Source organism: Sminthopsis crassicaudata, chromosome 2 (genome assembly GCF_048593235.1).
Source record: "Sminthopsis crassicaudata isolate SCR6 chromosome 2, ASM4859323v1, whole genome shotgun sequence".
NCBI classification, from domain to species: Eukaryota; Metazoa; Chordata; class Mammalia; order Dasyuromorphia; family Dasyuridae; genus Sminthopsis; species Sminthopsis crassicaudata.
In genome coordinates this window covers 234,564,339-234,577,697 of record NC_133618.1, presented here as the reverse complement: position 1 = coordinate 234,577,697, position 13,359 = coordinate 234,564,339, and the positions used below count along the sequence as shown (strand labels likewise).

Here is a 13,359-nt window from a genome sequence, read left to right as displayed (position 1 = left end):
TTTTTTTCCCCCCATAACCTTCTTGTTTTTCTTGGATGGCTTTAATTTTTTTTCTTTAGTTTGTCCTCAATGTCTCTCACTAGATTTTTGAATTCTATTGAGTTCTTCTATAAACTCTCTCTGGGCAAGTCATCCTTTCACATTATTCTTTAGGATGGCTTTTTTTTTTTTTTTAAATTAAAGCATCCTCCTCTGAAGATGAACCCTAGTCTTCCCTGTTTCCCACAGAATGCTTCACTGGGGGGAGGGGGTTTCTTCTTTGACGATTCAGTTTTTTTTTTTTTAATTTGATAAGAGGTATTAGTGTAAGCACCTCTAATTGTGGGATGGGGAGGATGGTACCTCAAGCTTCCCTTCAGTTCTCCCCTCTGACCACAAACCCTAGACCATGAGCTCTACCCTCCTGCAAATGCCAATAGCCACCAGTGTCCCTATCTGCTGCTTCTGCACTCATGGTACTAGTTCCTTTTCTGCAGTGCTCTTAGTAGCCAGGCCTGGCATTCCCTACCAGCTGAGGTTCACTCAGTCTTCCCAGCTCAGACCCCAAACTCAACAAAAAGCCTGGAAGATGAAAGTCTCTGTGGTTCCCTTGAAGAATCCAGCAACACCCAGTTAACCTGAGGGGTCCCCATTAGATGTTTCTGGCAGAAATTGCCTGCAGGTGTTTGCACTTCAAACAGGTTAATCCAAGCTAGGGGTCTTTCTTCAAATATTCTTGGGTTATTCTGCCCCAAATCTTCTTAATTTTTCACCAGTCTATGTTCACTCTGAGGTGCAAATTTGTTCTATTTAATTTGTTCTATTTATAGGGGAAATCGGGAGAACTTGAAATTTACCTACCTACTTTACCACCTTCCCAGAATCCTCCCCCAGATCCAAGCTTTTGAGACACAAGCTATTTTGCAAAAATTGCTATAAAATTTGTAAAGCAGTTTGGTAGAAACTAAAAATAGATCACAATCTCACATGTATATAAGGTCAAAGTAGCTATATGATTTAGACATAAAAGGTGATTATTATAAGCAAATTAGCATACCATGGCAATTTCTACATATTAAATCAATGAATAAGAGAATTCACGACCAAACAAGAGATAGAGGGGATCACAGAAAGTAAAATGGATAATTTTGATTACAAGAAATGAAAAAGATTTTGCATAAATAAAACCTATACAACCAAGGCTAGAAGGAAGTAGAAAACTGGGGGAGAAATTTTATAGCAAGTTTGATAAAGGCCTCTTTCTCAAATATAGAGAAAAATGAGTCAAATTTATGAGAATATGAGTCATTCACCAATAGATAAATGGTCAAAGGATCGGAATTGGCCATTTGCAGAAGAAAGCAAAACTATCAACAATGATATGAAAAAATTATCTAAATCAGTATTGATTAGAAAAACACAATCTAAAGTAACCTGTGAATAACCTCACATTTGTCAAACTAGCTAATATTAAAGAAAAAGAAAATGATAAATGTTGGAAGGAATGTGGAAAAATTGGGACACTAATGCATTGTTGATGGAATTGTGAATTGATAAAAACAATTTGTAATTATGCTTAAAGGAATATAAAACTACACATATCCTTTGATCCGGCAGTGCCACTATTAGTTCCATATCACAAAGAGACCAAAGAAAATAAAGGACTTTTATGTACAAAAATATTTATGGAAGCTCTTTTTGTGACAGAAAGGAATTTTGACAGGATAATTATCAATTGGTGAATGGCTAAATAAGCTGTAGTTTATAATTATGATGAAATGCTATTGTGATATAAGAAATGACTAAGGGGATGGTTTCAGAAAAACCTGGTAAGACTTAATATGAACTAATGCAAAATAAAATGAGCAGAACCAGTAGAACACTGTACACTTAACATCAATAATGTAGAATAATCAATTGTAAATGACTTATCTATTCATTTTTTAATTTTTTTTGTTACATTTTAAATTCTGAACTATCTTTCTCTTTCCCTCCTCACCCCACACTAAAGAAGGTCACCATTTGACAAATGTTTGTGTGTACAGGTGCATGTATGCATCCAGTTTTTCCTCTGAAGGTGGATAACATCTTCCTTAATAGATTCTCTGCAGTTGATCTGAATATTTACAATACTCAGAGTAGCTTAGTCACTCACAGTTAACTGTTCAAAGAATATTGCTGTTACTATATACAACATTCTCCTAGTTCTATTCACTTCACTATTCATAATTTCAAGCAAAACTTACTTATTTTTCTAAAATCAATCTGCCCATCATTTCTTACAGCACAGTAGTATTCTGTCACAATCATACAACTTTTCCAGCCATTCTTCAACTGATGGGCATTCCCTCCATGCCCAGTTCTTTACTATCACAAAGACAGCTAGCTCTCTTTTTTTAGAATATATTTTACAACATATAATTTCTTTTTTCCCCCATTCACCTTGAGAAACAGTTCTAACAGTGATACTGCTAAATTAAAGAGTATATACAGCTAAAACTCTTTGGGCATAACTCCAAATTGTTTTCCATAATGATTGGATCAGTTCACAACTCCAACAATATGGTATCAGTGTCCAAATTTTTCTTTTTTCTTTTTTTTTTTTTTAATATATTTTAATAGTTTTTATTTACCAGATATATGCATGAGTAATTTTATAACATTGACAATTACCAAATCTTTTGTTCTAATTTTTCCTCTCTTTCCCTACCCCGCCCATGGCAGGTTGACCAATACATGTTAAATATGTTAAAGTATAAATTAAATACAATATATGTATACATGTCCAAACAGTGTTTTGCTGTACAAAAAGAATTGGAGTGTCCAAATTTTTCCACATCCCCTCCAAGATTCATCATTTTTCCCTTCTATCATTTTAGCCAATCTGATAGGTGTGAAATGTTATCTCAAAGTTGTGATAATTTGTATTTCTCTAGTCAATAATGATTTGGAGTATTTTTTCATGATTATATATAACTTTGATTTCTTCATCTAAAAACTGCCTGTCCATATCCCTTTTTATCAAATGGGAAATAACTCACATTCTTTTAAATTTTACAGTTTTATATATATAATTGAAATATAAGACCTTTATCCCAGAAACTGTCTATAAAATCCACGCCCCCCCCCCAATTTTCTACTTTCCTTCTAATTTTGGATACATTAGTTTTATTAGTACAAAACCTTTTTAACTTAAGGTAATCATAATTATCTACTTTACATCACACAACACTGTCTATTCATATATTCTTCTTCTATTCTTAAGTCTGAAAGGTAACATATTTCATGTTCTAATTTTCTTATATCTCCCTTTATATCTAGGAAATGTTTTCCATTTTGACCTTATCTTGGTTAAATGGTACTAGATACTATTAGTCCATACCTAGTTTCTGCCAGAAAGCAGTTTTCCCAACAATTTTTATCAAATAGTGTATTCTTAGCCCCAAAACTTAAATCTTTACATTGTCAACTACAAAGTTACTATGATCATTTACTATTGTGTGTCTACTTTGTTCTACCTTTCTATTTCTTAGCCAATACCCGATTGTTGTATTATACAGTATAAAACCTGGTACAGTTAAACCTCCTTCCTTTAGATTTTCCCTATTAATTCCTCTGATATTCTTAACCTTTTGTTCTGTCCAACTTTCTATTTCTTAGGCTCAGATAGTTTTGGTAATTAGCACTGTATAATGCAGTTGAAATAATTTTTTGGTAATTTAATTGGAATGGCATTGAATAAGTAAATTAGCTTAGATACAATTGTCACTTTTATTATATTGGCTCTGCTCACCCATGAACAATTACTAATTCTCCATTTATTTAAATTTGACTTTATATAAAAAGCATTTTATAATTATGTTCATGAATTTCCTGGATTTGTCTTGGCAAGTAATATACTCCCATGCATTTTATGCTATGTTATTTATTTTATATAATTATTTTGAATGGGGTATCTCTTACTATCCCTTCTTTCAGGATTTTGTTGGTGATATGTAGAAATGGTGGTGATTTATGTGGGTTTATGATGACTTTATTATTCTGAGAAACCAATGATCCAAGACAATTCCAAAGGGTTTATAATGAAAAATCCTATTCCCCTGTAGAGAAAGAACTGATGGGGGAAAAAAAGAACTGATGGAATCTGAATGCAAATGGAAGCATAATTTTTTCATTTGATTTTTCTTGCCTTTTTTTTTTTTTGGCAAAAAAGCTAAAAATAGAAATATGTTTTGCATAATTTCATATATATAAATGATATCACATTTCTTGCCTTTTCAAATAGGTAAGTGAAGGTTGAAAGGGAAGAAGAGAATTCAGAGCTCAAAAAATTTTTTAAATAAATGCTAAGAAAATAAATTTTTAAAAGAAAAAAGCAAAATGGGAGTTTATATTTTATCTTAGGGCTAAGAGGAATCTGCTGGAGGTAATTAAATAGAGTCACAATGAGAAAAATTATTTTGACAACAGTATATAGGATGTACAGAAATGTTAAGAGACTTGAAAAAGAACAATTAAGAGATTGTTGCAATAATCTAGGCAAGAGGTGATGAGGGAGTGGTAATATGTAAGTAGAGAGAAGTGGACAGATTTAAGAGATGTTATAAATATATAAATGGCAAGATTTTACAACTGATTGGATATATAGTATAAGAGAGAAAGAAAAGTTTAGGATTTTATGAATGTGAAGAACTGGAAGGAAGGTGTTACCTTCAACCAGAAATGGGGAACATTGGGAAAAAGAAGTTTTTCACAGGAAAAATAATGAATTTAATTTTAGACAAGTTAAATTTAATATGTCTCCAGGATATCCACATTTGAAATGTTCAAGAGGTAACTGGTATTCTGGAATTAAAGCAAGGGGGAAGAGATTGGGGCTATATATACAGATCTGAGAGTCACCTCCAAAGAGATTATAGTTAAACCCATGGGAATTGATTAGTTTCCTAAAGAGTATAAAGGAAGAAAAAGACCCAGGATAGAATCTTGGAGAGGATCCACAATTAAGGAATATGATATGGATAATAAATAAACTAAGAAAGGATAAGAGAGACAAATTAAGAGGGAGTTACAAAAACCCAAAGATAATACAGGAAAAGTATCAAATGCAATTAGATAGACAATAGGAGTTGGACTAAGGAAAGACCATCAAAAATCTGGAAATAATCAAATAAATACATAAATATATACACTCATATATATAGTCAATGATTAAAATATATAAATAGAAAGTAATAACCGAAAAGCATTCAAAAATGAATGTTGCAATATTAAAAAGAATAAGCTTAGTCACAAAGAAGAGATGTGAGACTCTTTTGTGGAGATGAAAGGTCTAAGGTGTAATACATTGCATATAACATCAGATTTTTCAATTTATTAATTGGTTTTGCTGAATTTGTTTTCTCCTCTTCCTCTTTACTTTTCAAATCCTTTGTTAAAGGGGATAATGCTCATTAATAGCTTTAATTTAAACTTACCTAGAGAGACAACCGCAACACTCTCTGGCAGAAAATGTAGTCTGTATCTGATCAATAAATGCACCAATATGATGCAAATTGCTGTGCAAGAGAAGAAAAAAAAAAAAAAAAGTTAAAACAGGCAATTTCCCTAACAACCATTTGAATGCAAATAAAAGCCTAACAGAATATTAAAAAAATAAATTTTTTCATATTTTTATAATTCCTTGAAATGGATGAAAACTACCATTTTGGTTTCAACTTAGGTTGTACTTTTCCATAAAACCTGGCTTATTTGAAATCTAAGTAAAACTTATAGTCAATGCTATTTTTCAATGTGCATGGATTTTCTTTTTTCTTTTCTAAGTAATCTTACATTAGAGAGATAACAAATGACAGATTATGAATCAACCAATGGAATGGTGATTTTTAAAAGCTATAAACACATTTTGTCCCTAATTTTAAAATACTTGGCCTCTAAGTAAATACAGCTGTAGTAGAATAAAGAGAAGCAAAAATATTCTTCCATTACATTATATCTTATTAGAAATAATCCTATTTTGTTCTCCCCATTTTTAATTAAGGCAAACTGAAATGATCAATAAATCGGTTCCTGACACCCACATCAAATAACATTTTTGCAACTTTAATACCAAAGGAAAAGAAGAGGGAAAATAAGTCGGCATGCTTTTTATATATCCCACAAGTGATTCACACTAGTGGTTCTCAAAGTGGGATCCTCTCAATGTTTAAAAAAGTAATTACAATTCTCCTTTGGTTTAGCTGATCACAGTAATGATCAAACCCGAATCCATTATAGTTTTATGCCACTGATGTTAGTTGATGTTATTTTCAAATTAGTAAGATAGAACTAGATTTTTTGGTTCATTTGCATTCTGGTAAATATCTGCTTTTTCTTGATTTAGTTAAACAAAATGTAATGCCAGCACTCAGTGGGTTTTAATGAAATGGCTGCTTAAACACATTTGGCATGTCACGGCATTATCTCTGTTTTATTCATTATGTTATGGAATATTATTGTTTTGTAAGAAATGACCAGCAGGAGAGACTTACATCAACTGATGCTAAATGAAATGAGCAGAACTAAGAGATCATTATACACTTCAACAATGATATTGTATGAGGATGTATTCTGATGGAAGTGGATATCTTCAACAAAGAGAAGAGCTAATCCAATTCCAATTGATCAATGATGGACAGAATCAACTACACCCAGAGAAGGAACACTGGGAAATGAGTGTAAACTGTGAGCATTTTTTTTTGTTTTTCTTCCCAGGTTATTTTTACCCTCCGAATACAATTCTTCCTTTGCAACAACAACAACAACAACAAAATTTGGTTCTGCACATATATATTGTATCTAGGATATACTATAACATATTTAATATGTATGAGAATGCCTGCCATCTAGGGGAGGAGGTGGAGGGAAGGAGGGGAAAATTTGGAGATATAAAAACAAAAGATCAATAAAATTTATTTAAAAATTTTTTTTAAATTGTTACATTCTAAATCAGCATCATCAATTTAATAAATCCAATGCAAAATCAAATATTATCCCATGTTACATCATAAATACTATATCATCAACTGTCAATTTCCCAAGGCTACTTAATAAACACAAACTTTTTTTTAAAGGTTTTTTTTTTTTGAGGCTGGGGTTAAGTGACTTGCCCAGGGTCACACAGCTAGGAAGTGTTAAGTGTCTGAGACCAGATTTGAACTCAGGTCCTCCTGAATTCAAGGCTGGTGCTCTATCCACTTCGCCACCTAGCTGCCCCTTTTTAAAGTTATTACAAAAATAATAATAAAGCATGAATTTGTCAATTCCCACAATCTCTATTACTTTTTATCCATTCAAAATAAAATACTTTCTATAGGAAAAAATGTTTTGTATACATACACAGCTTTGGTTTAATTTGTTTAAAGAGCTAACCAAATGATTTCAAATGTCAAAGAACATATTTATAAATTATGACACTTAAGAAAACCTACAAGTACCCAATCTTATTTGACAATTCTTCTTCAATCCCTAGAAACAAGTTATAAACTAATGGAAAGCACATACTGTGCATACCAATTGTACTTTCATCTGTTAAAAGCTCTGACTCACAATCAAATTAGCTCCATTTTCTTATCATACTTTGTGACCCACAGTGATCAAAGACACCAAAAATATTACAATTTCTTTTCTGGAGCAATTTAAATTGTAGGAGTAAAGGCAAGGAGGTGACATATAAGATGAGACATATCTATATTCTGTAATAAAACGACTCACTCTCTGCTGCCTGTGCTAAAATGTCCTAATTTCTTTCTACTCATTATGGTTCATAAATTTTAGTGCAATGGCATATCACCTCACATTAGGATACTGTTGTTTTGGTTTTATTTAAGACCTTAGATACACATCATTTGACTCTCTGATCAGAAATAAATAGGTATATTGTACAAATAGAAACCAAAGATAAAAATCTCCTACTTCACTTAAAAAGTTTTAATCTATTCTACTGGTACCTACTAATATTCCAGTAAACAGCTACAAAGACACAAATTCATAAATCAATTGTGGAGAACACAAATAAAAAGCAGAACTCAAAAAGAAACAAACAAAAAAACAAAATCCAGCTGCTATTAAATGTGGTTCTGGAATTATATTTGAAGAGTTACTCAAGGGAGAAAAGTAGCACCATATAAATTAAACCCAAACATTTTTTTGGCCCAAGGAAACTATAAAATCTAAGCAGATTTTTGTGCTGATTCATCAGCAGGCTGTAGAAACCTGTTTTGTACTCTTTGACACAAGCTCATCTTAAATATTCAATTCAACAAATCCAATTAAAAAAACAGGTATAAAATGCTTGCTATAAATAAAGTCTATCTTAAAATTCTACCTCCTTTTCCCACATTCATCTCTTTATGGGGGAATATTGAGGAATGTATATAATGTTTACAAAAAAATTTCTTCTTTTTTCTGATTCTTCTTTTATATTCTTTAGCATAATCAAGTTGCCTGCAACATTAAATAAAATAAAGACCCTCCTTTGACCTGAAAGGAAGATTTCAGGTAATAAAGATTTTCTAATCAAGAAAGGAATTGTTTTTCATCTGCAGGTTACATTGCAACAAAAATATTCCCCTGAATTACTTTAATTATTACCTAATATTTTATCCTAATAGATTTTCAAACAAGAAGCTATCAATGTTTAATAAATCCAAATAGAATATAGAAAGGCAATTTATATTTGTATAGTAAGCTTTCAAATAAAACTACTATATTACAAACACTCAAACCATTTTTGACTATAATTATGATGAACAAAAAGACATCGCATATTTATTTGAAATGTAGCATCCAGAGCACAGCCAGACAAACAGACAAAAGATGTTCATTCTGGTCTTGCATTCTCCTAAAAGAATGTGAGCTAGTGAGAAATATAAATGAAGAACTAAAAAAAGGGAAATAATTTAAAATTTTGCGTTTCCTCAGCCAACAAAAGGTCATGACATTTTCTCTTTAGTTCAGGGTCTTTTGTGTCCATTCTAACCAAAGCTGTTATGTACTTTCCATCAACTCTCCCACTCCTTATTCTTGATGCTAAAGAATCATGTAATATTTCAGTAAGTATTTTGAATCCTCTTTTCCTACCTATGCTTCAAGATACCCTGTAAGTATACATTTAAAAATACCTTTAAGAAAGCTAAACAGTATTTTATAAAGGAAAGGCAGTAATGGTTATGAATGGATCACCGTTCTTCAGTGATATTAGCAAAAAAAACTGGGCAAAGGAAAACAAACATGAGTGTTCTCTATAGAGGCACAATATACAATATTTCAAACAAATAAATAATAGCATTTCAATTCACCTAAAACAAGCAGACTAAAGAAGATAGTCATGCCACTGGACTGCTCCTCTTGCTGAGCCTGCTCCCCAGTCTGAACTGGAAGGATGGGTTTGGCAGGAGTTGGAAGCACCAGCTTGGTGGTGATGGCCAGGGTGGTATGTAGGGTTATATTGGGACTCTCATGGGTTGTGTTGAAGAACCTGTCAGAAGACACACATGAAGCAGTTAGATAAAGAGAGAATGCCTCTCTAAGGCAGAAATACATATGGTGACAAACTATTAAATAAGCAATTACAAGAACAAGCTTTATTCACCGTCCAGCTCTAACACACTGACCTACTACAACATCCTAGGGTCAAGAGATTTAGAACTGGAAGGGACCTTAGAGGTCATCTAGCCCAATCTTCTCATTTTAAAGTTAAAGAAACTGAGATTTAGAGAGATTAAGTGACTTGTCCAAGGCAACATGGAAAGTGGGTAATGCCATTCTATCATTATAGCTAAGGTACATCTGGGAATGCCTCAAAATTAGAAGAGAAACAACTGGTGGCACAGAAGACAGATCATCAGGCCTGGAGTCAGTTACATCTGAGTTTAAATTCAGCCTCCAGCAATTATTTGTATTAGACATGGGCAAGTCATCTCTCTCAGCCCATTTCTTCATCAGCAAAATGGGAATTTTAAAAAGGCACCTACCAGTTAGAGCTGTTGTAAACATAAAATGGGCTAGTTGCAAAGTGCTACAGGAATGTCAGTACCACTTTTACTAAAGTAGCATAAAAAGTTAACGTATTATCATTATGCCATAGGCTAATCATTACAAAGTCTATAACCAAAATCCTTTACACTTTTGGAGAGGAATCACAAAGAAAGAAAACCGAAGTGTTTTGAATCTCTAGGTCTATTCAGACTCCCCAAAGAATGTCTCCACCCTTCAGAGACTATCTGAAAAGCTATGATATAAAGAATGGCTTCTGTGTGTATTTGTGGAGCACCAAAGGACCTTGGAAATCAACCTCTTTTTTACAGATGAGGGAAATGAAGTGATTTGGCCCAAATTCTAGAACTCCACATCAACTAGGTGGCAGCAGTGTATAAGAGTCAGGAAAACCTAAGTTCAAATTCAATCCCAGACATTTACTAGCTGTGTGGCCCAGTGGGCAAATCAGCAACTATCTCAACTCTTAAAATGGGAATATTAACAGCCCCCATTTTCTGTATTATGGAGAGGATAAAACGAGCCGAATCGGGGGAGAACCAGACTTAATGAACGGGCTGCCTCTGTTATCATTCCTTCCGATAACCCTCCACAAACACCTCTCACTCCAAGCGACAGTGGCAAGGAAAGGACTTTTTAAACCTTACCATGCTTGTGCTGCTGCTTTTCTCCAACCCTGTTTTCATCTGTAAAAAGAGAATTTACCTCGTTCTGGTAGCAACAGGAAGAGCCCGTACAGATCTCCGTAGTTTAAGATTTCCAAAGCACTTTTGCATACATTCTCACATTGAAATCTGGTAACAATGCTCCAAGGTGAGTGCCATTATTGTGCTCATTTTACAGCAGAGGAAACGGATGCTAGGAAGTTAGTGACTTGTCCAAGGTCGCACAGCTAGTCTCTGAAACTGGATTAGAACCGGGTCTGGCCCACCTCAAATTCAACATTTCCAATCAGACTGAGCTAGGACTCGGGCCTACTCCCATCTCGGCCACGGCACGACCTTGGGCACGTCACTTTCTGCCCTGGGTCAGACCCCCTCAGACCAAACGGGGTCTAGAGGACTTTCGGGAGAAGGTCCATCTAAATGCTCTCCATTCCCAAAATCAGGCCTAGGGCCTTCCCGACCCCCGCCCCAAATCCCTCCGGAAAGGGGCGGGGCCTTCTGAAGTGGGGAGCGGAACCGAGTTGCGGGAAAAATTTTTTTCTCAATAATGACCTCAGTTTCCACATTTGTCAAAAGTCGGCGTGGGAGGAGGTAACGTAGACCCAGCCCTCGGGGACTGATTACCGTAGACCGGCGGCGGCGGGGGGCGGGGTCGCCGCCTGCAGGCCCCAGGTCGCAGCTCAAGAGCCATAGCTGGAGGCGGGGAAGCTGCTCGAAGATGCTGCCGAACCGCCCCGCCCCGGCGAGGGCCCCACCCCCACCCTGGGGGGCCCACGGTCCCACCGCTGCCCGGAAATCCCACTCACTCCTCTTCCGCCATCTTGTCCCCCGTCCTGCGGATCCGCCACAGCCACCGAGGGCCCGCAGGAGCGCGGGGCTAGCGGGCCGCTTCGGGCTTCCGGTGGGGGAGCGGGGGAACCGGGCGGGAAGCCGGATATGGGAGGGCGCGTGGCCGGGAGAACGCAGCTTCTCCTTCCGCTCGTCTCTCTATACCATACTGTGGGGGTGGGGAGAGGGAGGTGGAGAGGAGGAGAGGAGAGAGCCGTTGGCACGGGAGACTAGAGAAAAGCACGTGACTGTCGGGTACTACGTGGCTGCCAGGAAGACTTCCTGGGGCGTGGGTTACTTCATTCTTTCTTCTCTCTTACTGACCTGGCGACAGCATGAAGTCTCTGAGTGATACTGGAGAGAAACTCGAGCGGGGGCGGGGAGGAGGGAAAAGGCACGTTCGAGCACTTGTGATTCTTTCTTTTGTCCTGACGTCCAAACCCCTTTCCCAAAGGTCCTCAGGCCTCGACTAGTGTGTAAACGTTCAGCAGCATGGCGGTACCTGAACCAGATCTCGCTCGCTGCGAAATGCGCAGCTTCTTTGCTTATGATCTCCGTCCTCCCGGTCCCCGCTCCGACCGTCCGTGTTAACCCGGCCGCTGGGGGAAAAGCCCCTCCGGGGGGCTTCCGGAGCCGGCGGCGTAAAGTGAGGGCCGCTTGCAGGCTCACCCACTGGGCTAATCTAGATAAACCCCGATCCTGCGGTCCTGGATCCTGGCCTTCCCATCCTCCGCTCACCGGACACGGAGAGCATCCTAAAAGCGGTTCTTGTTGTCCACCCCACTACCTTAGAAATAAATTAAGGCTTGGAGAGAGAAAAAAAGTACGTGAGGTCCCACGGGTATTCAGGATTACAAAACCCAGTGCCACTGCTGCTGGGCGGTTAGGTGGCAGAATGAATGGAGAGCTCTCTTCAGCACTCACTGGCTTTGAGAGTGATTTATTTAACCATTGCTTCTGCTTCCTCGTTTGTAAATAGCAATAACCAGTAAAATAAGATTAAAAAAAAAAAAAAGAAACTTCCAGCTGTCCCCGTGGAGGAAGCGCCTTTCCACTTAAACCTCACAGAGAATTCTTCGTGTTGAATTAAAGTGAAGTGCACCCCTGTAAATCATAGCAATAATGACTGACGTTGTATGGCTCCTCCATGTATCTTTGCTAAGCATTTTACAAATATCATTTACATTTAATCCTCATAAGTAATTGTTTGGGAGGTAATCACTGTTCTATTTAACTAATGAGGACAATGGGATACTTGGTGATTTGCACTGTACTCCAGAGCTAGTCAGTGTGAGGCTGAATTTGAACTCAGTTCTAACTATAGATTACACTCTACCACCTAGCTCTTTTTCCTTTAATGCACTTATCATGTAATACAATGTCATGGGATTCTAATAATGATTTTCCTTATTAACAAGAGACAACTCTGCCACAAATCCACATTTCCCATAAATCTTGGGAGCCCTGGTACTTAGATGAGAGGATAATGTCATCCCATCATTTCAGAGTCAGAATGGATAGGGTTGTTTGCGGCAACCTAGTAATAGGAATCTTCTAGGGAGATTAGAGAGATGCAAAGGAAGCTGGAGAGGGATTGGGTAGGAAAGGCACAGTACAGTTGAATAATCAGAGGAAGGAAGACAGGAATTTCTACTAGGGCTATCACTTCCTCCTGCTAAGGAAGTATTATTAGTATTTTCAGATGTTGAAAGGGTGCCTTAGACTTCCTTACTTCACCACTTCCCATTCAGGAAACAGCAGTTACATTTCCCTAGAGCTTAATTGTGCCCAAGTCAAAAAAGACATTCAAATTTCACTATGTCTATTGAGCAAGTGAATAAAGAGCAGAAAT

At 36.5% G+C, this 13,359-nt stretch overlaps 1 protein-coding gene across 2 annotated transcripts in view; it reads right to left on the bottom strand.

Moving 5' to 3' along the window:
- Positions 1–11,716, bottom strand: part of SLC9A8 (solute carrier family 9 member A8) — a 116,309-nt gene extending 104,593 nt beyond the window's left edge. Inside the window, exons 1-3 of one of the 2 annotated variants that reach the window (XM_074288577.1) lie at positions 11,486–11,716; positions 9,318–9,496; positions 5,457–5,537 (exon numbers count right to left, since the gene is read on the bottom strand). In XM_074288577.1, coding sequence (XP_074144678.1) covers positions 5,457–5,537; positions 9,318–9,496; positions 11,486–11,499 — 274 coding nt within the window. In that variant the 5' untranslated portion in view covers positions 11,500–11,716. Of the gene's footprint in view, positions 1–5,456; positions 5,538–9,317; positions 9,497–10,719; positions 11,190–11,485 lie in introns of those variants that run through there. The other variant, XM_074288576.1, reaches the window with a different exon arrangement.
- Between the last annotated feature and the right edge of the window lie 1,643 nt (positions 11,717–13,359).